This window comes from Natator depressus, chromosome 14 (assembly GCF_965152275.1).
Source record: "Natator depressus isolate rNatDep1 chromosome 14, rNatDep2.hap1, whole genome shotgun sequence".
In the NCBI taxonomy this organism is placed as follows: domain Eukaryota; kingdom Metazoa; phylum Chordata; order Testudines; family Cheloniidae; genus Natator; species Natator depressus.
The window spans coordinates 25,518,818-25,546,750 of NC_134247.1; the positions used below are offsets into that span (position 1 = coordinate 25,518,818).

At 47.3% G+C, this 27,933-nt stretch overlaps 1 protein-coding gene across 7 annotated transcripts in view; it reads left to right on the forward strand.

The window, feature by feature from the left end:
• The window catches only part of MYOCD (myocardin), a 92,336-nt gene that overhangs the window by 35,226 nt on the left and 29,177 nt on the right, over nt 1-27,933 (forward strand). For 6 of the 7 annotated variants that reach the window (XM_074971165.1, XM_074971160.1, XM_074971163.1 and 3 more), the window contains exons 3-5: nt 5,298-5,353; nt 15,632-15,707; nt 22,364-22,525. In XM_074971165.1, coding sequence (XP_074827266.1) covers nt 5,298-5,353; nt 15,632-15,707; nt 22,364-22,525 — 294 coding nt within the window. Of the gene's footprint in view, nt 1-5,297; nt 5,354-10,428; nt 10,473-15,631; nt 15,708-22,363; nt 22,526-27,933 lie in introns of all 7 variants that reach the window. The other variant, XM_074971166.1, reaches the window with a different exon arrangement.

Below are 27,933 nucleotides of genomic sequence, written 5' to 3' on the forward strand. Positions count from 1 at the left end.
TCCCTCTCCAGGGCTCTGCAGCCGCTCGTTCAGTTGGTGGGATCCAGCCCAGCCCAGCACTGGCTATAGCCCAATGTTTCAGAAAGCCAAAGCCAAACCCAACAGCACTGTGCTAGCATATGAGAGCCAGGAAGGGCAAGAATGAAACCGGCCTGCCTGCTGCACCTGCACTGCCTAGCTGCATGAAGCCAGCAAATGGCAACAATGGGGCCAGTCAGCTAGATCTCAGACTTCCCTTCTGTCTTGTTAACTGACACATTTCATCCTAGTCTAGAACAGCCCTCCATTTACAGGAGCTATAATGTTAGCAGTAACCCAGGTCAAGCATTTGTCCCTATACAATTTGTCTCCTCACTGCCCCTTTAGAATAATTGCTAAGGACTGCAAATTTGCAAGGCCTAATCCACTTCTTACTTCCTCCTTTCTTTCTCTGTTATTGGCTATTGTACTTTATAATATGGACCCCCTTAAGGACTGTGCTGTTCAAACAGCTCTTAAACCCAGAGGATAGCAGTATGGTCTCTGCTCTCCAGTAACAAGACATTTCAGTAACAGTATGTCTGTAGCATTCCATTCAATACCTGGACTATCTCTCCCACCATCTTTCTAATTCTCTTGCTTTCATGAGTCTGTTATCGGTGTTAGCAATAGAAGGCTAATCAGTGTAGTACTACCACCCTCAAGCACGCAAAAATCATGAGTCAGGCCCCAAATCATGAGATTGTCATAAAAACCGTGAGATTTTACAACATAATAAATTTTGAGTTCTTTTGATTTGCATTCTGGGTTTTGAGCCTGTTGGGTTCATACTTTCAAGCTTTTCTCTGCGAACAGGAAGTCTAGACATTTATTTTTTTTTAATTTTTAATGTAAATTAAGATTCTTATGTAAATCCAAGAGCCTGGGGCTTTAAGAAAAACACCAAATATTGGCAGACTTATGATAGAAATGCAAGAGCTGGTGACAGTGTCAGATTTCTGTGCCACCTCTAACATCTCCTGTTAGATGACAGGCCCACATTTTAAAAGGGGCACACTCAAGATGAGTGTGCAAAAAGTCCCATTGCATGCGCATAAACTGGAGTTCTTGAGTGTAAAGGTCTGAGCAGTTGGAAATCCCCCGATGGCATGACGACATGGGGCGCGTGCGCTTTTAGAAATGGGGACCTAACGCTTTCTAAAGAATCCCTGCATTGCGCACGGCTCAGAAATGCACAGCAGAGGCACTGGCACTAGTGCAGAAACCTCAAAGGCCTTTTCCTATTGCTTACAGCTTTGCCACACTCTCACCTTTTGGGCTGGCATCTTGCAGGCCTCTGTCCAAGGGGGCCATGTGGAGAGAGACTAAGCACAAATGGTTCACTCGTTTTTGAGAATGAAGACAAAAAAATACTCTTTTGCCATTATACAAATGTGCACATTTCTTAACAGCACTATCATGTCACAAGGAAGGATAGAAACTAGACATTTAACACAGGGATTGTTGCTGCATCTCACAGGTGCCTTTCAATAGTCCAGCTCGCAGGGGGTTTAAAAGCATGCTTTGTGCATGCAGAGTCAATGTGTCCTAACAACAAGGGTCTGTTCCTAATGGTGTCCCCATGTTCTGCTGGCACTGAGCATACATATGTAAGCTGAGTTCTTGAAGGTGCACATGGACTGGAACCTCATTCCATACACTGAGGTGAGTATGGAATGAGGTGGAGTTGCTGTAATGCACAAAGTACATAGTACAAAGTACAATATATCAAAAAGAGCTGTTCTGTAAACCTGGGTGTCATGATTTTAAAGCTTGAGATCCCAAAAGTCACCAGGGCTGGATATGATTGTTTTATACAGTATATTAGAAAGCTACTCTATGAGGTACAGCAGCCTTAAGGAGTCACGAGATATCAGATCTTAATCATGAAACTGGTCCAAGAGCGGACACTGTCCATTGGATTTTGGACAAGGGTAATTTAAAATCCCTCCGCCAGATTTTCTGCTGGCATAATTCTATTGCAGAGAATTTAGCCTCCTCTTTATAACTGATCCATTTCTAGATTTCCACCCACAGAGGACAGAGAGACAGATTAATATTCACAATAATAGAAAATCAGTGGGTCAAAGTGTTGAGCAATCCCTTCTGGATACCAGTGAGTTACGAATGTTCTCAACAGCACTTGGAGGTGCTGAACACTACAATTTACTGAAAGTGAAAGCCTCAGACAAATAATACAGACTGCACCAAGCTGAAGCATCTTAGATAGTGTGCAGCAGGAGTGTCCCATGTGGCAGCTGAGTTCGCCCCAACAGTGGGAACAGCCTGATGCTGGGAAAGGTCAGTCTGTGATCAGTTCCAAATGGAATAGCTAAAGCAGTCAGGGAGGCAAAGGCAAGGACCAGCCTTGCACAGCCTATGGGGTAGACTGTGACTGAAGAGAGAGGAAGGCTTTGCCGACATGCCCGTCTCTTCTCCCCTGGGAGAGATGGGTGACTGCCTTAAGTGAGAATGGCACAAGCTCCAATCTCAACCTCGCTCAGCTAATGGAGTCACACAGGGCAGAACTTGTGAAAGTAAGCAGAGAATCAGGCTCAGTGAAGTCAATGGAGGAACTCTGGATTTGCACTAAAGTAACTGAGCCAAACGTGCCCTGTTAGTGAATGGGAGGACCAAAACAACAGGATATGTTATTGAACGTCTCATCCAGATGCAATTTTATTGGCTGGATGAAAATGTTTTAGGCCTGATTTACTGGGCAAATTCACTCTGTGGAACTGCTGGGAAGCATTTACCATAAAGTCAGGAGTATCGCTGTCTATATTTCATGATCCACAAAGGGGCAGATTGTGTGGGTATGTGCCCAGACAGGGAAGAGTGTGCAAGGAGTCTTTCCCTAGCAATCCTGCGCAGGGGCCAGCCACAATCTGCAAGTCAGACTCTGCTAGCTGACCCAAAATGGGCTGGGACTAGCCATTCACTGCACCTGGTGGTGGACCAGCTGCTGCTGCAGAGATTGATTCCCAGGATCCCCAGTAGAATTCTGGCCTAATTCATGCTGGGCTCCTGCTACACAGAGGCTCCTCCTCATCCTCCCAAACACAGGACTGTGCCTTAAAGGCAAAATCTAGTCCTAAAATTGGCGTGTCAAGTGCAGCAGCTTCGTCCATTTTCTGCAAAGCCACCTGCACTTCCAAACTGGTGAATCCCATCACAGATCTATCCTGATGTGTTGTCTGAAGAACTGGTGCTAGCAATACCTTTATTTGTTTTGCAGACTAATACAAGCTGCAGCATCCACATAATTCCTCCAAAATCTTGGTAAATGACTAAATTCTGCAACACTTTCATTATGAATAGCATGAAATGAAGTTTGAGCTGGTCAATTCCTGCCCACAGAAACCTCATAACACTAGGACTTCGTAGTGAACTGGGCTATAAAAAGTAACGTCCCTTACTTACTTCATTTTTTTTTCGTGCGCTCCTTTTATTTTGCTTTTAACTAAAACAGCTGTCACCATCCTCATGGCTGCTCACCAAAGCACGGCACAATCAAACAAGCATGTCTGTCTGTCTGCTCTTGAAATGTTGGAAGCAAGAAAAGGTTCCCTGCCCCTTTGTACTTTGGTGTGATCCATCCTACTTTTTCACTGGATCCATCCCCTTCCACCAGCCAATCCACCCAAAATTCCCCTTGGCCTCCTTTCCCTTCCCCTACATGTTTATTTGTTCTGCCTGAGCTCCCTATTTACTCCCACATTTCTGGAGTGTAGACTGGCCGCTAGTTTCTGAGCCCTGTGTAAAATGAATTTCTAACCCCTTTTTTCATTCCTCTCAAGGATCAAGCAGTAAGTTAGCTAAATAAATGGTGCCAAACAAAACAGACTCCCGAACTCCTCACTTTAGAATGTCCCCTGCATTCAATGCGGGAACCCAAGGAGAGGTTTTTTCTTTTCTTGCCAGAGAAGAAATTCCCTGGAGACCCAAAAAAGACTTAGTCTTTCCTACAGATTTCAAATGCAGAACCAAACTCTGCTCTCATTTACACCCTGTAAATGGGGAATACTGTGACAGGGAGCAAACTGGGGCCTTGCTTTTGTTCACAGCCTTTATTTCTGCACTTTGGAAACCATGGTTTTCAGCCAGAAATATAAATAAGTTATAGCTGAGCTTTAACATAAAGTTCCAGGTATTGACATTAGAGGCTTTGAACAGCACTGGAAACAGACTCTTTACACTCAGCTCTTGGAAGTTGATACTGAGATGATACTAAAGAACTTATAGTCGATTGGTATTTTGAAGTACCCAGGAATAACAAAGAGTGGAATTCAGAAATTACCCAGATTTTCAACCCACAAACTGTATGTAGTCCCTAGAGAGCTGTGGGCCTTAGCATGTGCCACAGGGACCCTCACCAACCAGGCTGGCCTCCCCTGCATGATATAATATTCTGAAGAGGGTGAACAGAATTGCACAGACGCCCGTCTCTTGTAAACCCTCTCTGGGGAAAACCAAACACCTTCAGGAAGAGTGTTTGAAAGTGGTGGCCAGGGCAGCCTGCTGACTTTTGCTCCCAGGCTGGGTCATGTGCCCACTTAGCACTCCCCAAACCCACAGTTCAGTTGCCCAGCACCTTTCACAGGGGAACGGAGAAAAGCTTTGGAGAGCCAGGAAGGCTGCTTGAGGGCAGGAGCTGCAGAGAAGGGGATTATGTAAATGAACAGAGAAGAGGTTGGTGTGCAGTGAGTGGAGAAACTGGGGAGGAGAGCAGAGAACTAAAACTTCTGAGTCCTGTGTTTAATATACACTTGCAACCAAAGTGAAGAATGATGAGATCCCTTTGTTTTTTCACGTTCTTTGGACTTGGCCTCACAGTTTGAGTCACTTGCAGGCCCACCTGCTGACCGAGTCCTTTAAGGAGGTCTCCTTTCTTCTGGGCACTGACACTTTGCTTTCTCCTCCCCACTCTGTTCTGAGGCCTCCTGGTGCTGTAACCCACCTAGAGCTCTCCAGGGAAGAGCCTCCCCTGGAAGAGGAAGTGTCCTGTTGAGCGCTGAGTTGCACAGCCTGCACCACCTCTCTGCCCGTGTGGCTTCTGCTCTCCCCTTGCTCTCCATCCCCTCTGCTCTCCTGCCACGGCCTGGTTGAGCTACTGGGATTTCCCATAGCTTTTCTGAGTTTTGAGTTAGCTCAATAAAGAGATCGGCTCATTTGTGTTGCTATTTTTATAGCACTTGTTAAAATTCTATTGCTGAGTATTCTGGTGGCTGTTTGCTCCCTCCCTTGTGCTGATTGTGCCTCTGTGTTTCGTATTGCAGCACTGAAAAGCCCATCTGCATTCCATGAACAAAGGAAAAACCTGGAGAGAGCCAAGGTAACTTCTTGCACACATGTGAATGAATGAATTTGTGTATTATCCTCCAAGTCTGGGCAGGCTGTTGGAGACAGGCAGGGAGTTTGCATAAAAGCAACATTATAATCGTTGAGCCTAATATCTTGCTTCCACTGACATTAACACAGCTTCATTTACAGCAAGTGTCTTCTTTCCTGTCTGCGATGTGGACCTCAGCTGCATATTGCCCATGTGAAATGAGTGCAGACTATATCAAATGCAGGAGAGATCCAGGGGGTAGAGAGAAACAAGATGTGGATCGTAGAGATCTTCCAGAGTGGAAGAGAGAGATCCCTGAGGAAGATCACAGGCACCCCCAGTGTGGAACTTCAGACAAAACACCCAACAGTCTACCTTTCATTTGCAGACATTTGCATGAATTGAATCAGGCCTTGCCTGGACCGCTACTGCCATCAATGTACTTACACCAGTGCAACAAATAGTGTGGACAGGCAACACTGCTATTTGCACCTCTGGCATTTACTTCGCTTAAACCCTGTAACAAACTCCACCAGTGCAAACAGTGACGTTGCCTGCTGAGAGCATGGTTCGCATGAGCAGGGGAATGTGGGGGCGGGAGGCAGGCTGAGGGGGCAGGGGAATGTGGGGGCAGGTTTAGGAGGCAGGGGAATGTGAGGGGCAGGAGGCAGGCTGAGGGGGCAGGGGGATGTGGGGGCAGTGTTAGGCAGGGGACTGTGGGGGGCAGGGGAATGTGGGGGCAGGAGGCAGGCTGAGGGGGCAGGGGAATGTGGGGGCAGGATTAGGGGGCAGGAGAATGTGGGGTCAGGAGACAGGCTGTGGAGGCAGGATTAGGGAGCAGGGGAATGTGGGGGCGGGAGGCAGGCTGAGGGGGGCAGGAGAATGTGGGGGCATGATTGGGGCAGGGGAATGTGGGGGCAGGAGGCAGACTGAGGGGGCAGGGGAATGTGGGGGCAGGATTAGGGGGCAGGGGAATGTGGGGGTGGGAGGCCAGCTGAGGGGGCAGGTGAATATGGGAGCAGGAGGCAGGCTGAGGGGGCAGGTAAATGTGGGGGCAGGAGGCAGGATGAGGGGGCAGCGGAATGTGGGGGCAGGAGGCAGGCTGAGGGGGCAGGTAAATGTGGGGGCAGGAGGCAGGCTGAGGGGGCAGGGGAATGTGGGGGCAGGAGGCAGGCTGAGGGGGCAGGGGGATGTGGGGCAGGGTAAGGGGGCAGGGGAATGTGGGGGCAGGAGGCAGGCTGAGGGGGCAGGGGAATGTGGGGGCAGGATTAGGGGGCAGAGGAATGTGGGGGGCAGGAGGCAGGCTGTGGGGGCATGATTGGGGGCAGGGGAAGGTGGGGGGCAGGAGGCAGGCTGAGGGATGTGTAGGGAAATGTGGAAAGCGTAAGATACACCAAGTGGGTGTGAGGGGAATGTGGGAAACAAGAGAATGAGGGGATTGTGGGGGATAGGAGGGGCATGAGGCATACTGATAGGGTTGGGAGGAAAGTGGGGGGCAGACAGGGGGGTGCAAGGGATGTGGGGGGCAGAGAGAGAGTATGTGATGGGAAGAAGATTTAGGAGACAAGCAGGGAAATATGTCTGGCAAATAAATGTGGGGGCCAGCAAACTATGGTGAAACTATGGAGGGAGAATTCAAGTGAGGCAGCCAACTATCATGTCCAGCTAGGGAGGGGACAGAGGGGGATGGAGTGGCAGCTTGGGAAGGGGTAGTGGATAGGGTTGTCAGGCAACCGGTTTTTTACCAGAAAGCCCAGTCGAAAAGGGACCCTGGCCACTAAAAGTGCGGTTGGCAGCGCAGCGGGGCTAAGGAGGGCTCCCTGGCTCCACGCAGCTCCCGGCAGTGGCCAGCACGTTCAGCGCCTAGGCGCACGGGTGGTCAGGGCATCTCCACGGGTGGCCAGGGCCCCAGTGCCCTGCCCTGAGCGCCAGCTCCACAGCTCCCATTAGCCAGCAACCACAGTCAATGGGAATTGCGGGGTGCGGGGGTCGCCTGTGGGTATGGGCAGCGCACAGAGCCCCCTGGTCCCTTCGTCTAGGAGCCAGATAATCCGACCACTTCTGAGAACCGCTTGAAATAAGCACCACCCGGCCGGAGCCTGCACCCTGAATCCCGAACCCCCTGCCCCAGGTCGGAACCTCCTCCTGCACCCTAACTCCCACCCAGACCCCGCACCCGAACCTCCTGCCCCAGCTCTGAGCCCCCTCCCACACACAAACTCCCTCCCGGAGCCCTCACCCCATACCCACTCCTGCACTCCAAACCGCTCGTCCTCTGCCCGGAGCCCCCTCCTGTACCCCAAACACCTTATGCCCAGCCCCACCCCAGAGCCCACACCCCCAGCAAGAGCCCTTACCCACTCCTGCACCCCATCCCCCTGCCCAAGCCCCGTGAAAGTGAGTGAGGGTGTGGGAGAGCGAGTAAGGGAGTGAGGGGGGATGGAGTGAACGGGGGCAGGGCCTCGGGGAAGGGGCGTTGCAAGGGTGCTCAGTTTTTGCGATTAGAAAGTTGGTAGCCCTAGTAGTGGACCACCCCCCCTTAGAGCTGGTTGAAGCATGAATTTTGGCCTTGCAATGATCCCACACAAACTAGGAGCAGCCAGCTTCGCCCAACGGTGAAAAAAAAAGGTGATTTCTTGGTGACAGAATTTAAATCTCATGATTTTTGAACGCTCAGGTAGTTATATTGGAAACCCCCAATGCATTAATCTACACACAGAGCACCCTATAAATAAAGTAATAGGCTGTCCCTGCTCTGCACTTCCTTAGTGCTGGGCTCCTTGTCGCCCTGTACAGGGGGAGGGGCATTGAGGAGAGTGGGACAGATAGGAGTCCCTTCTCGCAGGTGTGCTGGGGCCAGGAGGGAGTTTCTTTACTCAAGCACCCTCCCCCTTTGCAGGCAATGCTGGCAGCTGTAGAAGAGGCCCTGCAGAGCCAGCTGGGGAGGATTCCCACCCCATCCCAAAGAGCTCTGTCTGCTCCATGAGCTGTGGGAGGAAGATGCCCATCAGCAGCGGCAGCACCTCCCATGGGGAAGTTCACCCCAGGAATGGGGCAACAGGAAAGGACCTCAGGAGCCCCCCAAAACGCCTGCAGGGTAAACCCAAAGAGTTGACAGCCCTGAATCATAGTGATCCCCAGGGTAGAGTAGAGCTCAGTGGCGTAGATCACAGAGATCCCAGTGGGAAGAAGAGCTCTCTGGGGTGAATCACAGAGATCCCTAGGTTGGAGAAGAGCTCAGTGCGGTGGATCACAGAGATTCCAGGGTGGAGGAGCGCTCTGTGGGATGGCTCATAGAGATCCCAGGGTGGAGGAGAGCTCAGTGGGGTGAATCGTAGAGCTCCCCAAGACGCAGGAGAGCTCTGTGGGGTGGATCACAGAGATTCCAGGGTGGAGGAGAGCTCAGTGGGGTGGATCACAGAGATCCCCGGGGTGGAGGAGTGTTCTGTGGGGTGGATCACAGAGATCCTCGGGGTGGAGGGGAGTTCTGTGGGGTGGATCACAGAGATCTGTGGAGTAAAGAACAGAGGTCCACAGGATGACTCAGAAAGCTCTGAGGGGTAGAGGAAAGATGCATCGGCCAGATCAGGAAGACGCTTACACCTGAGGAAGGGGATCAGAATCCTGCATTCGTACAAGGGCTGACAGTGATCTATGGGACAGATTCATGCCTTCCAGTAGATGAACAGCCCTTCTGGCTTCTGATTCAGCCACTGAACTCGCAGAATGGAGCCCTAAACAAGTGTCCAGGGCGGAATTGAAATGCCCTTTGTCATCTGCAGTGAGTAGTCCCCAAGCAAGTCATACTTGTCATCACATAGCAAAAGCCTGACCTTTGGCTTTGCAGCATGCCCCAGGGTCCGCTGGGATATTGCAAAGCCTCTCAGGCAGTTAAGTACCTCCCGGGAATGTGCTCTGCTCACGCTGGCACCAGCTATCTAGCCCAACTCAGGCACCTCTCAATACTGCTAATGGCAGAGATAAGATAAGTGGCCATTTCCAGAAAAGTCTGAAAATGCCTGTGGTTAGATCACTTTTGGGGGAACTATGTCAGCTTTCCAAACCCCCTACATTACACACTGGCCAGCCCCAGCTAAACCTAGGGTATGGCCACATCTCGAGCAGGGGGGTGAGTCACAGCTCAAGAAGACATACTTGCACTAGCTCAGAACAAGGTAGTGTACTAAAAATAGAGAGCAGCAGCGGTGGCATGAGCCACAGGAGGGGCTAGCCATGCCACCCGAGACCATAGGCATGAACTCTGGGTGGGTAGCCCCTCCCACCATGGATGCTGCCATGATTACACTATTTTTAGCATGCTAGCTCAATCAGAGCTAGTGTGAGTGTCTCCTCCAGCTGGCAATCACACCCACAGCTCAAAGTGTAAACATACCCTAGGAGGGTCTCCAGGGTTCACATAGCTATCCTGTTTGCCTGGGGCCCAGTTCAGAAAGCACACAGTCCAAGACAACAGGTTAGAAAAATACATGCAGCAAGGAATAAGATACCCTGCAGTGCTGACAATAGACAACAAACCTCTGATCTGCTGATATATCAAGTACATTGCATTGATTCCATTGCATCAATCCAAGATTAGCTAATCCAAAACTATCCCCATTTTCTCATTTGGTCTTTGAGTATGTTTTTCTTCATCCTCATTTCTTTCCCCATATCATATTTATTAATAGTTGGTTCATGATGCATACTCAGAGCAATAAGAGTAGCATGGCTATCTTAAGAGGGAAATACCTTGTTTACATGATTGGCTCTCCGTGATTTCTAATGGACTATAGCAATTCATTCAGTTACTCTATGAGAGATTTGTTTGCAGCTAGTTGTACAGGCACTGTATGTGAAGGAGTTAACTTGAAACATTTGGGAGTATTCTTGTGAACTAACATATTCTAGGTACTTGCCCTTTGTCTCCTGCAATCATAAATGACTAATGTAAGAAACAAAACACGCCTATGAAAAATTAGTATGTTTAGGAAATTTCAAGCAATTTAAAGTATCCTTGAAGTATCGTATATTTTATTGTTCAAGTATACATTAATGTCTCTCTGTCTCGCCGTTCAAAGGCTTCCATTGGCTGCTTGCCTGGGGGAAGAGCAAAGGATTATGAGTGAGATGCCCAAAAATGTCTTTGTTCTCAGAGCATGCTAAAGAGCACAATGCATGACAAAAATATACTCCTGTTTATAGGGGTGCCCTTTGTTTAGGGCAGTAACCAGTGAATTTCAGAAGGATTGCTGGGTCCTTTCAGATAAGCAGCCAATGACATTTTGGTTGCTTATCTGAATCTTCTCCAAATTCCATGCTCTACAAACTTGGTCTGAAATCTGATAATAACGGGTTGTTTTGTGTGTCCCAATATTTTCAGCTTCCCCTGATGCTAAACACATCATGATAACAGCATCTCCTGCCTTTGTGCCCCTGGGCCACTTCTCCTCCTACTTAGAACCAGGAAGGGCTGAGAAGAGCCAGAACTACAATAAATGTTAAAGTTAATGCACAGTGGACTAGATGGTCCAAGGGGTTGTTGACAGACCTCTATGTTAGTGATTCGAGTCTCGCTTGAGTCAGGAAACTATCTGATGGCTGTTTGGTAGCCTATAATGTGAAATTAATTTAATTAAATTAATCCAGCACCTCCAGATATGTTATTCCAAAGGTCTTTCAGAGCACAGGATCTCACAGAACTATACACACAGTTTAAGTGGTGTCACTGTGTCACTACACACTGTGTGTATAGTGACACCACTTAAACAAATCAAGGCACCAGGGAAACATGGATACATAGGAATGCTATACAGGATTAGATCTGCTACCCATCTAGTCTGATATGTTTTCTCTCGCAGTGGCCAGTATTCGATGCTTCAGAGGAAGGACAATTATGGAATAAATTACACAGGGGAAGTTTCTTCCTAACATCAGACAGTTTGTGCTCTGAAGCATGAAGGCATAACAGGAGGTTAACACAAATCACAGAGTGGGGAATGGGGGAGACAGAATGGCAAAACTAATAGGATTTTCCAAATTCTTAGCCAGTCAGGAGCAGTAAACTCAAATTGGCACCTGTCTAGCTGTGATCAGCTTGCAGTTTACTGCATCCATTATGGAAGAGGTAAGTTTTGAGGAGGGACTTGGTGATGGATTTATACAATTTGACTAAGGGATTCCTCCATGCATCACAGGTAGCATGGGAGAAATCATGGGGAGGTAATATGATTAGTCAGATCTTTGAAGTATTATGTCATTACGTGGGTACCACAGTTACATTTCTCCAATGTAATGTAACTGGGTGTTCTCATTACTCATATAATGCCTCGTCCGTTTTGGAATCCTCTTTTGGAAGCTCTTGCAGTCAGCAATATCTGCACCTGTATTGCCCCTCTCTGGCCCACCACAGACACCCACTTTTAGGCTCCCAGCTCCTCAGCCATCACTTCTCCTGGGCAGAGACCCACATCTCTCTCCCTCCTAACTGGGGGTTTTCCAACTGCACAGTTCCCTGCCTTCATCATGAGTTCCCCAGCAAGTCAGGTGGCCTAGGCAGGCCAGCTTTGCTTTCCTTTCTCAGAGGCTATAAACAGCATAATTGCCCCAGTTAAAAGTCACCGTACAGCCCTTTCTAAGCAAGCACATTTCTTCGTAAGATGAAAGCATTATAGAGAAAACATTAAAAAAAACCCTACACACATGCTAGTAAGTTTATCAGAGGTCACGCCCACTCCAACAAGGGCTCTGGTAGGAGTCAGTAGTTCAAACACCAACAAGAGTTTTCTGTGGTTATTAGTTCAAAACAGCTGTTAGCCCAGAACAAGCACACCTATGCATCTCTCCATTACACAGTTTTGGCCTTTGAGCCTTAAATTCCAGGAACAGGTAATTAGCAGATAATGATTCTTTCCACCGGGCATAGCTTCAAAAGGCTGGATTTTTGCATAACTAGGGTGTGGTACATTTGCATTCATCTCCCCCAAGAGATTTCCTGGGAAATGCACTTAATTTATGCTTGTCCTGAAGGTTCATTCTTGTCTGGCACATTGTTTCAGATAGTCCTTTGAAGCTTATAACACTTCCCAGGGTTTACATTGGCCATGTCTCCCCTCTAAAGGCGTTACATAAAATTCCACAATAATACATAAACTGGGAATTTTTAATACAATGGACTCCAAGATACTTAAACTTAATTCAATAAGATTTTTCAAGGATATTGCAAGAAATTGCCATATCTGTCACAATATCTTGTTTCAAGGAGTTCCACAGGTTAACGATGCATTATGTAGAAAAACATTTCCTTTTGTTAGTTTTGAATTTACTAGCCTCCCCTTGTTCTTGTGTTATGAGACACCATTCATTCTCTATACCACTCACTAGCTCATATGACCTCTTTTTATCTCCCCTCTAAACTAAACAGTCCTGTTCTTTTCACTCTCACCTGATAAGAAAGTCTTTCCATACCTCTCATCATTCTCATTGCCTGTCTCTGAACATCTCTCTTTTTGCTAGATATGTTGTTAGATGGAGTGACCAGAACTTAATACATGATTCCAGGAGAGGACCTATCATGTATTTATAGAATTGCATAATTCTGTTCAATATTTTCTCCATCCCATTTCTTATGCTTCTTAATGTTATGATTGCATTTTTTGACCATCTCTGCACACTGAGAAGATATCATTAAGCTGCCCACAGTGACACCAAGATGTTTTCCCTGAGTGGTTACAATTAATTTAGAACTTAATAGGGTGTAGAATCAGCGTAAATTCTTCTTTCCAGTGTGCATTACGCTGTCTTTGTCAACACTGAATTTCATCTGCATTCTTGCTACCCAGTCACCCAGCATGGTTAAGTCCCTCTGAAGTTTCTCACAGCCTGCTCTAATCTTAACTGACCTAAATAACACTGTGCCATCTGAAGATTTTTCCACCTCACTGCTCCCCAGCTTTTTCAGTATACTAATAAGTACCTGAAATAACACCATCCTAGCACAGAACTTTGTGGCATCTCACTGTTTACCTTTTGCTATATTGCAAATTGACTCTTTCTTCCTACGGACTGATTTCTGCCTTTTAGACTGTTTCTAATCCTCCCTCAATGGCGTTGAATTTAATTATATTATAGTCACTATCACTTGGCAACTCAACTATAGCTGCTTCTAGAACCTACCTCTATGTTACTTAGGACTCAATTTAGCATAGTCCCTCCTCTTGTGTTCTCTCACTAGGGTGACAAGAAGTTGCTTCTCTACATGTGGATCTGAAAGGCCAGATTTTCAAAGTTATTTAGGTGTCCAAAGATGCCGATAAGCACCTAGTAGGAATTTCAAAAGAGAGTAGGTATCTAACTGTCCTTGACTTTAAAGGGAGCTAGGCATCTAACCTGCTTAGTTGCTTTTGACAATCCCACCTGGCACCTATCTGCATCTTTAGGCACCTAAATACCTTTGAAAATCTGAAGTGACATTTGATCAGTTTTTATGCAGGTACTAAGAGATACCCATTATAACTCCTTTTGTAGATGTAGATTTTACTTTGGTCACCCTCAGCACTGTGCATTCGATAGCATTTTCTTTAACTGGAGACTGGAAGTATCATTTCACTCATATATTTGTAATCCTATCATTTGGGACTTGGATCTCTACCGATTCAACTGTGTGGTCCTCTCTACTCAGAACTGGTATCTCACTAGGTTCCATGGAATCTTTAAGATAATGGGACTCCCCCATCTCTTTGACCTAATCATTCCTTCCTGTATAGTTTATAATCAGGTATTATAGTATCCCATTGATTATTGTCTTTCCCCCCGTTAAACAGAAATGCCACTTACATCACAATCCTCTTGCAATGCTGGACATTTTAGCTTGCCTGCTTTTGCTTGTAAGTTTCTTTCACTGATATCCAGACACGTAGCTGGCAAACTCTGAGTAGTGGAATGGCCTTTAACTAATTGTCAGATAGAACTCTATTGGCTACATCTGAAAGTCAACTGAATGACAATGACAAGCTGAAGAGCTAACTTGAGTATAATTTATATTTCCTACTGTAATAATACAATTAAGCATGTGTGTGAGTAGATGTGTGTTTGCTAATATACCCGTGTGTTTGCTGTACCCTTTTCATTTGCCTTTATATTGATAGCTCATTGGGCAGGCATCATTTCTTCTCTATTTAGAAAGGATCTGGCATTTTCTGGGCATTCCAATAATAATACTAATTTGTCACTTGAGCAAACAAGATGTTTGTTTACTAAGTGCTGTCCTCAGTGAAGGTCTCACTGTATATCAGTATCTATCTACATGTCTATTTCTAAGTGTTGTTGTAGCCATGTTGGTCCCAAGATATGAGAGAGAGACAAGGTAGGTGAAGCAGGACTTGGTCCAGTAACAGATGTTGCCTCACCTACCTTGTCTATCTATTTCTAAGGCATTTATCACCCTTGTATCTAAGATGAGGGCATGACTTTCTCAGCCATTTCACAAAGTGGAATTCAGCAGTTAAGTGCAGAGCAACAGGACCTAGCAGCTTACATCAGGAAGTGCAGAGTACCCTGGAAACTGTGGGGGACTTAGAAAGGCAGAGTGTCATTATCAGCACTGGAATAGCCAATATACCTCTCTCTTGCAAACGGTGTCAGAGAATTGGTACAGAGGGTCAGGCTCCTAGTTTTACATCTCATCCAAAAGCTGGCTGGGTGAAATTCTGTGGCCTGCGTTGTGCAGGAGGTCAGACTAGATGATCATAATGGTCCCTTCTGACCTTAGTATCTATGAATCTATGAATCTATTTCCAGCAGCGTAGCATCCTCTCGCACCATGCTGGGGTGTTGATTCAGCACCAACCCCAAAGGAAACATGCTGTGCTGTCTTGTGGGGGTAGATCCAGGCATGCACTGGTGAATAGTCGTCACACGCGGTGAACAGGGCTCCAGCAGACTTCACATATTGTCAGAACAGCCTGGGCACCAGCAGTGCTGGGGGTCTTGAGGTGCAGCTCTCTGGAGGCTTAAAAGGACAGACCTTTCAAGGGCCATCTGCTGAATTGTCAACATTGATTCCAAGAGCATCACTTTGTCTCATTCGGCATCTCCTGTCCAAGTTTTGGCTAGTACTTGAGTGAATAAGGTACCACTTAACAGCTCACTCAGTGGAGAAAAGCAGTTATTCCCTCTTCCTACGAAAACACGAACAATTCCAATAGCTGAGCAGAAAGAGCCAGCACTATGTAATTTACTAGCTGGAGCTGGAGATCTAACATTCTCTGTATTTCTGTCCTGCAGACTGAGGATTACCTAAAGCACAAGATCAGAAGCAGGCCTGAGCAATCAGACCTGGTCAATATGCACATTTTACAAGGTAAGGCTGGGTGAGCTGTTCCTCACATATTTTTAGATTTCTCCAAACCTTCATCTCTCTTGTGGCCCCAAATCTTCTGTTATTTTCCTGTTTCTCTGCAAGACGCACTTTTAGGGTTACTTTGCCCCAGATCTTGATGGCAATCAGAGTATGTAAGGGGCTTGTAGCACAAGGTATTTCATGTTGTGCCCAATGCAGCCCTCATCATCCTTAAATAGGCATTGACAGACTGGATCAAATCCTGAGATCCATCTAGCTCAGCATCCTGTGTTTGACAGTAGCTGGCACCTGGTCCATTGGAAGGATTCAATCATTAGAAACAAAGTTAGCTCATTTTGTGATAACTGGGAGAACCGCACGGTGACTTGCCTACCGGGTGTGAAGGTTGCGGATCTCTCAAGACATCTAGATAGACTTATGTATAGTGCTGGGGAGGAGCCGGTGGTCATGGTACATGTAGGCACCAGTGACATAGGGAGGGATAGGAGAGAGGTCCTGGAGGCCAAATTAGGCTGCGAGGTAAGAGATTGAAATCCAGGACCTCCAAGGTAGCATTCTCTGAAATGCTTCCAGTTCCACGCACAGGACCAGTTAGACAGGCAGAACTGCTGGGTCTCAATGCGTGGATGAGACAATGGTGTAGGGAGGAAAGATTTAGATTTATTAGGAACTGGGGAAACTTTTGGGAAAGGGGGAACCTATACAGGAAGGATGGGCTCCACCTAAACCAAAATGGAACCGGATTGCTGGCATTTAACATTAAAAAGGTCATAGAGCAGTTTTTAAACTAAGGGCTGGGGGAAGCCGACAGGTGCGGAGGAGCACATTGTTCAGACAGAGACATCCCTTAGCGGAGGATCTACTAATGGAAATACTGATCTGATGAGAAACAGTCAAATGATCTGATGAGAGGCTCTGATGAGATACAGTCAAATGAAAAAGAGTCCCATTCAATTAGATCACGTGATGGCAGACGTTAAAAAGTGAAAAGAACAGGAGTGCCTGTGGCACCTTAGAAACTAACAAATTTATTTGAGCATAAGCTTTCGTGAGTTGAAGTAAGCTGTAGCTCACGAAAACTTATGCTCAAATAAATTTGTTAGTCTCTAAGGTGCCACAAGTACTCCTTTTCTTTTTGCGGCTACAGACTAACACGGCTGCTACTCTGAAACCAGTTAAAAAGTGACAATTTTTAAGTGCTTATATACAAATGTTAGAAGCCTAAATAATAAGATGAGTGAATTAGAGTGCCTCATATTAAATGAGGATATTGATGTAATAGGCATCACAGAAACTTGGTGGAATGGGGATAATCAGTGGGACACAGTAATACCAGAGTACAAAATATATCGGAATAGGTCATGCTGGTGGGGGAGTGGCCTATATGTGAAAGAAAGCGTAGAGTCAAATGAAGTAAAAATCTTAAATGAACCAAACTGTACCATAGAATCTCTATGGATAGTAATTCCATGCTGGAATAATAAGAATATAGCAGTAGGGATATACTTTTGACCACCTGAATAGGATGGTGATAGTGACCGTAAAATGCTCAGGGAGATTAGAGAGGCTATAAAAATTAAAAACTCAATAATAATGGCGGATTTCAGCTATCCCCATATTGACTGGGTACATGTCACCTCTGGACAGGATGCAGAGATAACATTTTTTAACACCTTCCCCCCCCCTGCCAGCACCAGCGGGGGTCCTGGGCTGCACGCCACCCCAGCCCCCCGCCAAAGTAGCTGGGCCGTCCTCCCCCAGCACCCACAGGGCCCCCAAGCAGACCCTCCCTCAAGTTTTGTTCACTGGTATTTTTAGTGAAAGTCACGGACAGGTCATGTGCCATGAATTTTTATTTACTGCCCGGGACCTGTCCGTGACTTTCACTAAAAATACCCATGACTAAAACGTAGCTTTATTCATAAATGATCTGGAAAAAGAGGTAAACAGTGAGCTGGCAAAATTTGCAGATGATACAAAAGTACTCAAGATAGTTAAGTCCAAAGCAGACTGCGACGAGTTACAAAGGAATCTCACAGAACTGGGTGGCTGGGCAACAAAAAGGCAGATGAAATTCAATATTGATAAATGCAAAATAATGCACATTGGAAAACATAATCCTAACTATACATACAAAAGGAAGGGGTCTAAATTAGCTGTTGCCAATCAACAAAAAGATCTTGGAGTCACTGTGGATAGTTCTCTGAAAACATCCACTCCATGTGCAGCGGCGGTCAAAAAAACGAACAGAATGCTGGGAATCATTAAGAAAGGGATAGATAATAAGATAGAAAATATCATATTGCCTCTGTATAAATCCATGGTACGCCCACATCTTGAATACTGCATGCAAATCGCCCCATCTCGAAAAAGATACACTGGAATTGGAAAAGGTTCAGAAACGGGCAAAAAAATTATTAGGGCTATAAAACAGCTTTCGTATGAGGAGAGATTAATAAGACTGGGACTTTTCAGCTTGGAAAAGAGATGACTAAGGGGGGATATGATAGAGATCTATAAAATCATGATGTGTGGAGAAAGTAAATAAGGAAGTGTTATTAACTCCTTCTCATAACACAAGAACTAGGAGTCACCAATTGAAATTAATAGGCGGAGGGTTTAAAACAAAGAAAAGGAAGTATTTTTTCAAACAACGCACAGTCAGTCTGTGGAACTCTTTGCCAGAGGATGTTGCGAAGGCCAAGATTATAACAGGGTTAAAAAAAGAACTAGATAAATTCATGGTTAGGTCCATCAGTGGCTATTAGCCAGGATGGGCAGGGATGGTGTCCCTAGCCTCTGTTTGCCAGAAGCTGGGAATGGGCGACAGGGGATGGATCACTTGATGATTACCTGTTCTGTTCATTCCCTCTGAAGCACCTGGCATTGGCCACTCTCAGAAGACAGGATACTGGAATAGATGGACCTTTGGTCTGACCCAGTATGGCTGTTCTTATGCTCTTAAAGTGTAAGAACCCAGAAGTTGATGTGGAATAATCTGCTTCCCATGAAGTTCAAATCCTAACCCCCAATAGTCAGAGATTGACTTAAACTGTGACAAAGGACATGTAATATTCCTACCTAAATGTTTTAGCGTTAACTCCAGTAATTCTGGATAGTCCAGTTATCCATGTAAATGTCCAATTTCCTAATTTATTGGCCTTGATGATATCCTGTGGCAGCGAGTTCCACAGTCTAATTGTATTTTGTATGGAAAAAGTATTTCCTTCGATCACTTTTGCAATTGGTCTGTGGTGTCCTCCAAGCACATTCCCCAAGTCTTGGGCTCGGGCCGATTTCTGACACTGCTTCCTCTTTCACCCACAGCTAGTGTCCCAATAGGGCAGGCAGACTGCTCTGCAGACAGTAAATCCTGACTCAAGCCTTCAGTCAGACTCCAAGTGAGCCCTGAAAGGTTGGAGGGGAGCACTCACTGCTCTGGCTGGAAACAGAACTCCTGACTTTCTTGGCAGAGCAGGGAGTGCTGGAGATCTCACACAGAGCCATAACACACAGGAACAACATGTCGCAAACACACGGAGCAGTCAGGGCAGCTAGGCTCTCGGGTCAACGCTGGGCCAGTTCAGCCAATGCTGCCAGAGCATCAGCTGCATGACAGGTTGAAATGCTGGAGTGTTCTGTGACTGGGCAGCGAGTAGACACTTTGTGATGACAGCGAGCTCATCTCTCCCTTCTTTCATGGCCCTTCTTGAGTACTTCACAGGTGCCTCCTAATTATCAGGAAGCCTCTTTTCACAGCCCCCTACAGCCTCCCAAAAACTGTCCCATTCTGGACACATCTGTTCCCTATCTGCCCCATAGCACAGGGCTCGGAGAGAGAAGGGTGAATGCTGAACTCTTGCCCCGGCAGCCAAGGGGACAGATTAAACAGCTCCGCCACGGGTCAAGGTTGGCACAAGCCAGCCGTGTCCTCCCCATGGGGCTTTTGTCCTAGTTGGGTGCAGGACACCTGGTGTGTTTGAACTCTCTGAGTCTCCAGCTGTTCACTCCTGTGGTTGGGCTTTGCCCTCCTCATCCCTGAAGAAAGGCCACGGCTCTCTGGAGCTCTGCTGGAGCCCACAGCCATCCACAGAGAGGCATTGTGCCACCTCCTCCTCACCTTTCACAACAGCCTCCATGCCAGCAAGGATCTTGCGGGAGCCCAAGGCGCTGTTCCTGAAGCACCAGGAAACTAGTCTCACTCCAGAGACACTCCAACCCTGCCCCCTCTCCTCCCACAGAGACCAGGCCCTATGGAGCCCTCACAGAAGGGCTCCCATGGGGCCAGGAGGAAGGAGGGAGCAGGCGTTCTCCTAGGCTCCCCTCAACCCTGAGAGTGAAGAGGCGTTTGTTATGGCCAGAATTGTTAGGCCCTTGCTCCCTCCATGGGAAGAAGCGGAGGCTAATCCCTTCCCCATGTGCTGGAGTAACGGAGGCCCCCAGTTCCCAGTCACAGGTGCCAGGCTTTAGTGAATGGCCCTCACATTCCATTGCAGCCTCCTATCTGGGGTGTTAGCCTGAGTTTGCCAGGAGTGTGAGTCACATCCCATAATTCTGGCACTCTGGTTTGGGGCAGCTGTTGAGTAGGAGGTAGACGCTGGCTGGTTAATCAGTGCAGTCACCTGAAAACGGTGCAAGCTTCAGTTAACCAGTGACTGGTATGCAGGAGGCACCATCTGCTCTTCCTGTCAGCTGGGATTATAAAGTGAGGACAAACAGCAACAGGAAGTTCCATGTGCTCTCCTGACTAGGCAGCTGCCGTTCTGTGAGGGAGGCAGGATGGTGCGAGGGATACCACCTGCATGGGGGACCAGAACACCTGGGTTCTAGTTCTGGCTCTGTCACAGAGCTATTGTATAACACTGGCCTCCCTCTGCCACAGCTGTCCAGCCATATACCTCCAAGATGGCTCACATTATGCCCATTTTACAAATGGGGAAACAAAGGGCTTGGCTACACATCGAGTTATTCTGGAACAGCTCCTGGGAGTCAGTTCACAACCTACCTTAATCTGAATTAATCTGGGAGAGTAGAAGCTTTGTAGAGCAGAACAGCTGCTAAGAGACTTTCATAAGGACAAATGGGGATGACTGGGGTGAATGGCCACTCACAGGGTAGCATGAATTCATATGTCCCATCAGGTCTGTAACTGGCTATACAGCACGCTGCTGAGACTCTGAGGCTTGTGTTTTCCATAGCCTGAATTTCTTCAAAGAGTAGTTGTATTTGGAACCATAAGGGTGTGTGGTGGTACCTTCAGGTCCGGAGATGTCCCCTGACTTTACTGGCTACTGCAGGTTGGTCACACTTTATATTAAGGGTCCATTTATAAATGGTTTGTAAAGGCTTAGTAAGTGTTCAATAGATATAAGCATGTTGCAGACATTAGTAATATGTGTTTAGGGCTGGTTCTAAACACATTCATAGAAGGTGTTAGCATCATAGTGATAAGCAATCTATTGACATGTTGGACTTGGTGACAATCTAGAATAACAATTGCTTAACGACTTATTAAAACCTCTAGTAATCATTTACCAACTCTTTATAAACCATTTATCAATGGAGCCTTAGGATAAACCAGTAAATTCTGCCGTTTTTTCCTGTTAACATTCAGAGCCCATCTAGCTCTGGGAGAGGACTCAGAGAGTCATTGTTTCTTAGAGTTTAAGGCCAGAAGGGACCATTATATCATCTACTCTGACCTCCTGCATAACACAGGCCATTACATTTTACCCTGTTACCCCTGTGTTAAGCCAACAATTTGTGTTTGACTAAAGCATAATTTGTGCCTTCCAGAAAGGCATCCAGTCTGGATTTGAAGATAGCAAGAGATGGAGAATCCACCACTTCCCTTGGGATTTTGTTCCTATGATTAATCACCCTCCCTGTTAACAATTTGTGCCTTATTTCCGGTTTGAATTTGTCTGGCTAAAGCTTCAGCCGTTTGTGGCTGTTTCACTTTTCTCTCCTAGAATAAGAGCCCTTTAGTATCCAGCGTTTTCGTAGTACCCACGAAGGTACTTCTCCACTGTAATCAAGTTACTTTCAATCTTCTTTCTGATAAACTGAACAGACTGAGCTCTGTACATCTCTCCCTCTACAGCATGATTCTCTCCAGCCTTTGAATCATTTTTATGGTTCTTTCTACACACGCTCTAATATCTCAGCATCCAAGGAGCTGGAGTCTGCTCCCATTAGCAGGCAGAGCCAGTCCAGCTCGGGGAGAGGAGCTGGAGACTATTCTGCTCCTACATCACCCACACAATTTTTAACTAAGTTTCAGTGCAGACTGTTTATTGATCAGACAGAACCCAGCATAACTCTAGGGTCCCAGGCTGAGTTTGCACAGCTGGAATCTAGGGGGAAAAAATCTTTTACTTGATAACTGAGAATTCTGACCTGGGAACCATTGAGAACCATGTGGAGACCCACAATCCATCCCACACACAGTCCTATGTCTAGAGAGTAGTCTAACAGCCAGTGTTCCAGGCTCAAAATACTGGAACTGATCTCTCTCTGTTTACTGCTCTAACCTGAAATGTGTTTTGTTTTGACTGTGATCCCAGAAGGGGAATCTCATTATCACTGAGCGTTCTGTAGCTAGAGCACAGGTTCAGCGGGACCTGGAACTGATGCTTTCAATTTTGGCCTTTTAGACTCAGCTGCAGAGGGGTCCATTCAAGCTACTCAGATGAAGCTGAAAAGAGCCCGACTTGCAGATGATCTCAATGAAAAAATTGCTCTCAGACCAGGTCCTTTGGAGCTGGTGGAGAAGAATATTATTCCTGTTGACTCAGCTGTGAAAGAGGCGATAAAAGGTAGGTCAAGAGAGAAGCACGTCTTGTATCGCACGTGTGTGTACAGCACAGATTGATAAGGACATTGATACATATAGTGCAGTACTTAGATATGAGTCCGGCAGGAAATTACCAATACAAAGTTAAGAGTCATAACAGAACCTAAGTTAGTCCATATTATTTTCACTGCAAGCAGCCCCAATCAGCAGCACATATATTCTCCTCACCAGGTCTAAGAGGAGAAAGGAAACTGTAATCTCCTCCCAGAAATGTCTCCCATTAAATTGCCTAGGTAAGAGGCTAACATGTTCAGTCACCCCTTTGTGAGTCAGCATCCCCTCCACCTATGTTAGGCATCACAACCCAAATCCTACCCTATGGCTAAGGACAAAGAAGAAAGCACAGCTTCCATCAGCCTGAGCTAGAAAGCCTCAGCGTGTTCAGTCTCTTCCTACCATCCCTTCATCTCACTTGCTCGAAGCAGAATCCAGTTCCTTCTTTGCACAGCCAGGGGACAGCTGGGGTAAGGAATCAGTCAGGGCTTGGGAGGCACCCCCACGGCGTTAGTGCACAGCTACTTGGTTGGCATTTGCTTGGTTGGCTGGTTGGTTTTGTGCCTCTGCCTGAAGTGCCAGGCAGTGGCCAGGAGGACTGGGAGAATGAGTATGCCTGATGATGGGGATGAGGGGTCGTGCTGTGTGTACCATGTGGGCCTTGGTGCCCCCTGCCACTCCCTGGAATGTCATTCCACTTACTTAGACTTGTGCAAAGTGGGAGTAAAACGGTTCCCAATCAGAAAGGTGGTGCTTTGCACTCACTCTGCACTGGTGTAAACAGCCTCAAGGCCCAGGAAGGGACGAGTCAGGCCCTGTGTGTCTGCACTGCAGCTCAGCAGTGCCCCAAGAGAGAGCAGCCAGGCTGGGGCTGTTCTCTGATGCAGAGGCCACAGGACTCATGTTAGTGAACACAAGGGGCTTCCTCTCTTCAGGATGCTGAAGACACTCCACCCTGCATCTCCTGACTCTCTGGCTCACCTGAGACAAACAGCTTGTCACCCTGGGGTCTTGGTAAGGGCTGGCCCAGGCTGTGCAGTTAGGGCATGGACTGCTCGCTCTGGCACGCTAAGCTGCCATGCTGACTCACCAAGGGGATAAAGTCCGCTCAGAGCCCCAGCCCTTTCTGAGTGAAATATACAGGGGCGCTTTCCACAGCCAAATGCCCTAGCCCCATGGAGTTCTCTGACTCAGAGCAGTGGCTCTGCGGCACAGCACCCCACGCTGTCACTCGGTATTTGGGGGTTTGGAACAGCCCCGGGGAGCCTGGCACTGGCCAGTGGGAATGGCGGGAGAGCTGTGGACTAGGAAATGCAGGTTGCAGTGCTCAGGCAGATGCAGGGTCAGGACTGCTACTACCCTGTCAGCCTACAGATAGCACCTGCGGGAGGGATGGAGCCCAGCCCAGCCGTGCTCTCTGTTAGTATTTCTGCATGGGGCTGGTACTGTTCCAGACACGCAAATGAAAAGGCACTTTCAATCCTGCCAGCATCGCTCCCAATACAGGAAGTATCTGAAGGCGAGAAACGAGAGACCCAACAGATCCCAGCAGTGACAGGCCAAGAAGGCTTATCTGTACGCAATCCTGGCCCATTCATGGAGGAATCTGATCCAGCTCTACTGGTCAATAGCAGTCTTGCCATTGACTTGAATGTGGCCCTGAGAGCTGGTCCCATGCAGCCCAAATTCCTTGTTCAATAACACTCAGTCACTAATTGTCACAGATTATTTGAACTGGCCTGCCAGTTATGTGTGCAGCCCAGTGAGGGCGTTCAGTGTCCTGGTTAGTGCTCAGGGTGAGCTGGAGCCAATGGTAGGGGCTCTGCTCACCAGGAACTTAGACTCTTTGGCAATATTGACTTTAGAATGACACAGGAAGTGGTGTGAGAAGAAGGAAGCTCTTTGACTCTTGGTTCGGCTAAGAACCCAGCATGTAGAACCTGAGCTATTCCAGCCCATGCTGAGCCAACTCGGCAGAGCACTGTTGAGCAGAGTGAAGCCTGCAGATTTCCCATGCTGTCATGTGCAGAGGTTTCCTTTCTTGGCCCCTGTTATTGTCACTGTTCTGGTCTTGGTGTATTCTGCTCATGGTGAACCACAGTGTGCACCTTTAAGGCCCAGTGTTGCCCGGGTCACATCACTATAGTTCAGGGTCCAGTGTCATGCCCTGATTTCTCATGCTTGTAACTTTTCAATACACTAGCCTGAAATGTTTCGGGCTGGGTGCCTGCCTGAAGATTGTTGTTTTTTTTAAAGGGAGTTTAAGACAAATCTCGTCAGCCGTTTTTAAATGATGGAAGAGTGGAAAAAATATATTTCCTACTTTACAAAAACTCCATAGCCATGTCTTTGAATGCAGCTGTGTCAGAAAGAGCTGAGGTTTGGAGGCTGGAAGGTTGCTGGGGGAAGAGTGCTCGAGGAGGGTTAGGGCCTTTGCCCAGCTGGAAAACAACCTATGGTAGGCACACTTGCAAAAGGCATCCTGGTCATGGCCTGTGCATTGGGATGTGCACACTAACCCACCTGGGAATCATGGACTCCAGGGAACCCCCCTAGCATGAGGGAGGGTGGTTTGGAAACCTGGGTCAGAGGCTGTGTTCAGACTTTGCTCAGTTCCTGGCTCCTCCCTTGCCCACCAAGCAACACGAGAGCGTACAATGATCTCAGGCCTTAAAGGTGACAGACAATGGACAAGAACGTGGCTTTGTGCTCTGTGCCCTTCTGTGATACACCAAGACAGCCTGCAAGGTTTTTCTTCCCAACCATTTTCTGCTTGTGGAATGTCTGGGATTTCAAGGGTTTTTCTACCACAGATGAGCCAATGAGGGCCTCACTCTCTTCTCACTGACCCCAGCATACATCAGGAGTAAGTGGAGTTAGCTGAGCGTAAAGCTGATATGAGGTCAGAATCAGACACCTGGCATGGGACCTTTCTGAGCTCACAATAAACTGGGCAGGTGTGTCTGAATCTTGAACAAAGAGAGCCTTTTTCCTAAGTGCTTGTTAGGGGCTTCAATTAAATAGGGCTTAACAACCAAAAGTTTTAAACGGTCTTACTAAAAATGTCTTCCCCTGTTCAAAAGCTTAGAGTCATTCTCTTGTCAGGCCCTGCAATGACATCATCAGGGTAAAAATATGAAAAAGCACAATGTGTCCTTAAAATCAGCTTAATCTAGTCTGGGCCCACCAGCTCCAAAAAATTTGAATCGTAATCCTATGATTATTGCATGACATCACTACGGGGCAGAGCTGGGTTGTTTGGGTGCCTTACCTGTGCTTTGCCACATCTCAGCATCTTTGAATTTCTATTAAGAATTACCCCGATGGTGTATTTCCTGGGTTTATAACACTTTGTTTTAGAATAATTACAACGTACTGGTAATGGGGTTTTGCCCTAAATTAGTAATATGTGCTCTCAGCCTTAGCTCCAACTGATCACAGCTTGTGTCTGGAAATTAATACCTTATTATTTGAGAAATCATCCATGGCCACACAATTCAAGAGTGTGGTCTCTAGCCAGCCTCAGCTCCTGCCAGCAGAAATGCAGGCTGAGGGCCTGCCTGACACAGCAAGTCTTCCTGCAGCAGGCTCAGAGGGGTGGAAGGTGCCTGCAATCCCTACTTTAAGAAGGCTTGGAGCTAGCTGGTGCAGCTTGGACAGTGGGATGGCACTGCTCTGGGAGAGGTGTGGCCAAGGTGCCCAGGAATGCACTGATTTAACCTCTCTCCTAGACAACTTCCCCGTGATGGGCAGAGGAGCCCCCACCATGAGTTTAAGGTGTCCTCCCCAGCAGAAGGAGGCGGTTTGCCTGCCCTGGGGTGAATCCCACCTGGGCACAGCAACCAGTGGGTGAATCTACCCTTTGTTGGCTGTTCAGACACAAGGGGGCAGAGTCAAGGGCACATCCTTAAACAAACCTTCTGGGGTTCTTGAATGCTGAGCGCTGAACTGTGCAGCACGACATGATGTTAGTGCTTGCCTTTAGATTTATGTAGCAAAATGCCTAAGTCAAAGGAGCAGCACGGTGTGTTTGCCCGGTCCATGATTCCCCTGGGGGCCTGCAGCCCAGGCTCAGACACGGAGCAGAGAGGAACACTGCTATTCTGAAACTTTGAGTCTTTTGTTTTTGCAATACCAGAAAAATGACGGGGTTTAAAATTGTCTTACTGTAACCTTGGAATTTTAAATGTTTATACAGTGGAAAGTATAGTTGACATATTCATCTAATCACATCCAACAGGGTGAAAGAAAAGTGCTGAAGCCAGTCTAGATCCCTAATGTCCCAGCAACAGGAGGCTGCCTGTGCTCCACATAGCTGAGGGGTGATCTAATAGCCTTTTTTACCAGGTCCTTGTCATCACTCTGTCCAATGCACTCAGGAGGACAATACGCAGTACACTAAAAACAGCCCCAAGCAAACACCATCCTGCCTGAGATTACAGCAGAGGCATGGGATCATGAAACAACATGGATAGCCGCAGATTGCAGTGAGAGCAAGCGAGATAAGCCGAGCATTCCCCTCTCCCTGCTCCATGCAGACCCTTGGTATCAAGACGTGAAGTAAGAGGCAGCAAATTCCAACCATGCTCTGGCGTGCCATGTTGTCCCTGACTGAGGTCCCCTCGGCTCACTTGTTTGGTGTGTATCTCCTCTTGGAGGGGATTTAAATGCCTCCTAACTGCCAGCCCAGCTGTATTATTAGGAAAAACTATTTCAGTAGGAGGGTGGTGAAGCACTGGAATGGGTTACTTAGGGATGTGGTAGAATCTCCATCCTTAGAGGCTTTTAAGGCCCGGCTTGACAACGCCCTGGCTGGGATGATTTAGTTGGGGATTGGTCCTGCTTTGAGCAGGGGGTTGGACTAGATGACCTCCTGAGGTCTCGTCCAACCCTAATCTTCTAGGATTCTATATGAGGCTAAGGATGGTAATGTGTTGGAATTTGATAGGGTTCCTTCAAAGCTCCAGACAGCAGGAAGACTGAAGGTGGATAATTTGCCATCTGTCATGCTATGTCACCCAGTTCTCAGGACAGCACTCACCAAGACAGCAATTGTCACCACCTGAGCACCCTGCCGTTGAGTCAGCTCTCGGCATCACAGAAACCCCACAGTATTTGAAGCTCCTGTGGCTATTTTTTGGCATATTTTGGTGCAACACTGCTCCATGCCCTTGCCTGCGCACCCTTCCTAGACCTCCCATGGTATCTTAAGAATAAAAGGTGCCATTAGCTTCCACAGGTTCCCACCAGACAAGCTCCCTTTCCTGGCCTTCCCAGAACCAGCAGCTGGTTTCAACAGGCCTAGAACAACTATTCTGTGCTGCATGACACCTAATTTTGGTTTCTGGGTGTTGCTGGCTCCTGCAGCTTCCCAGG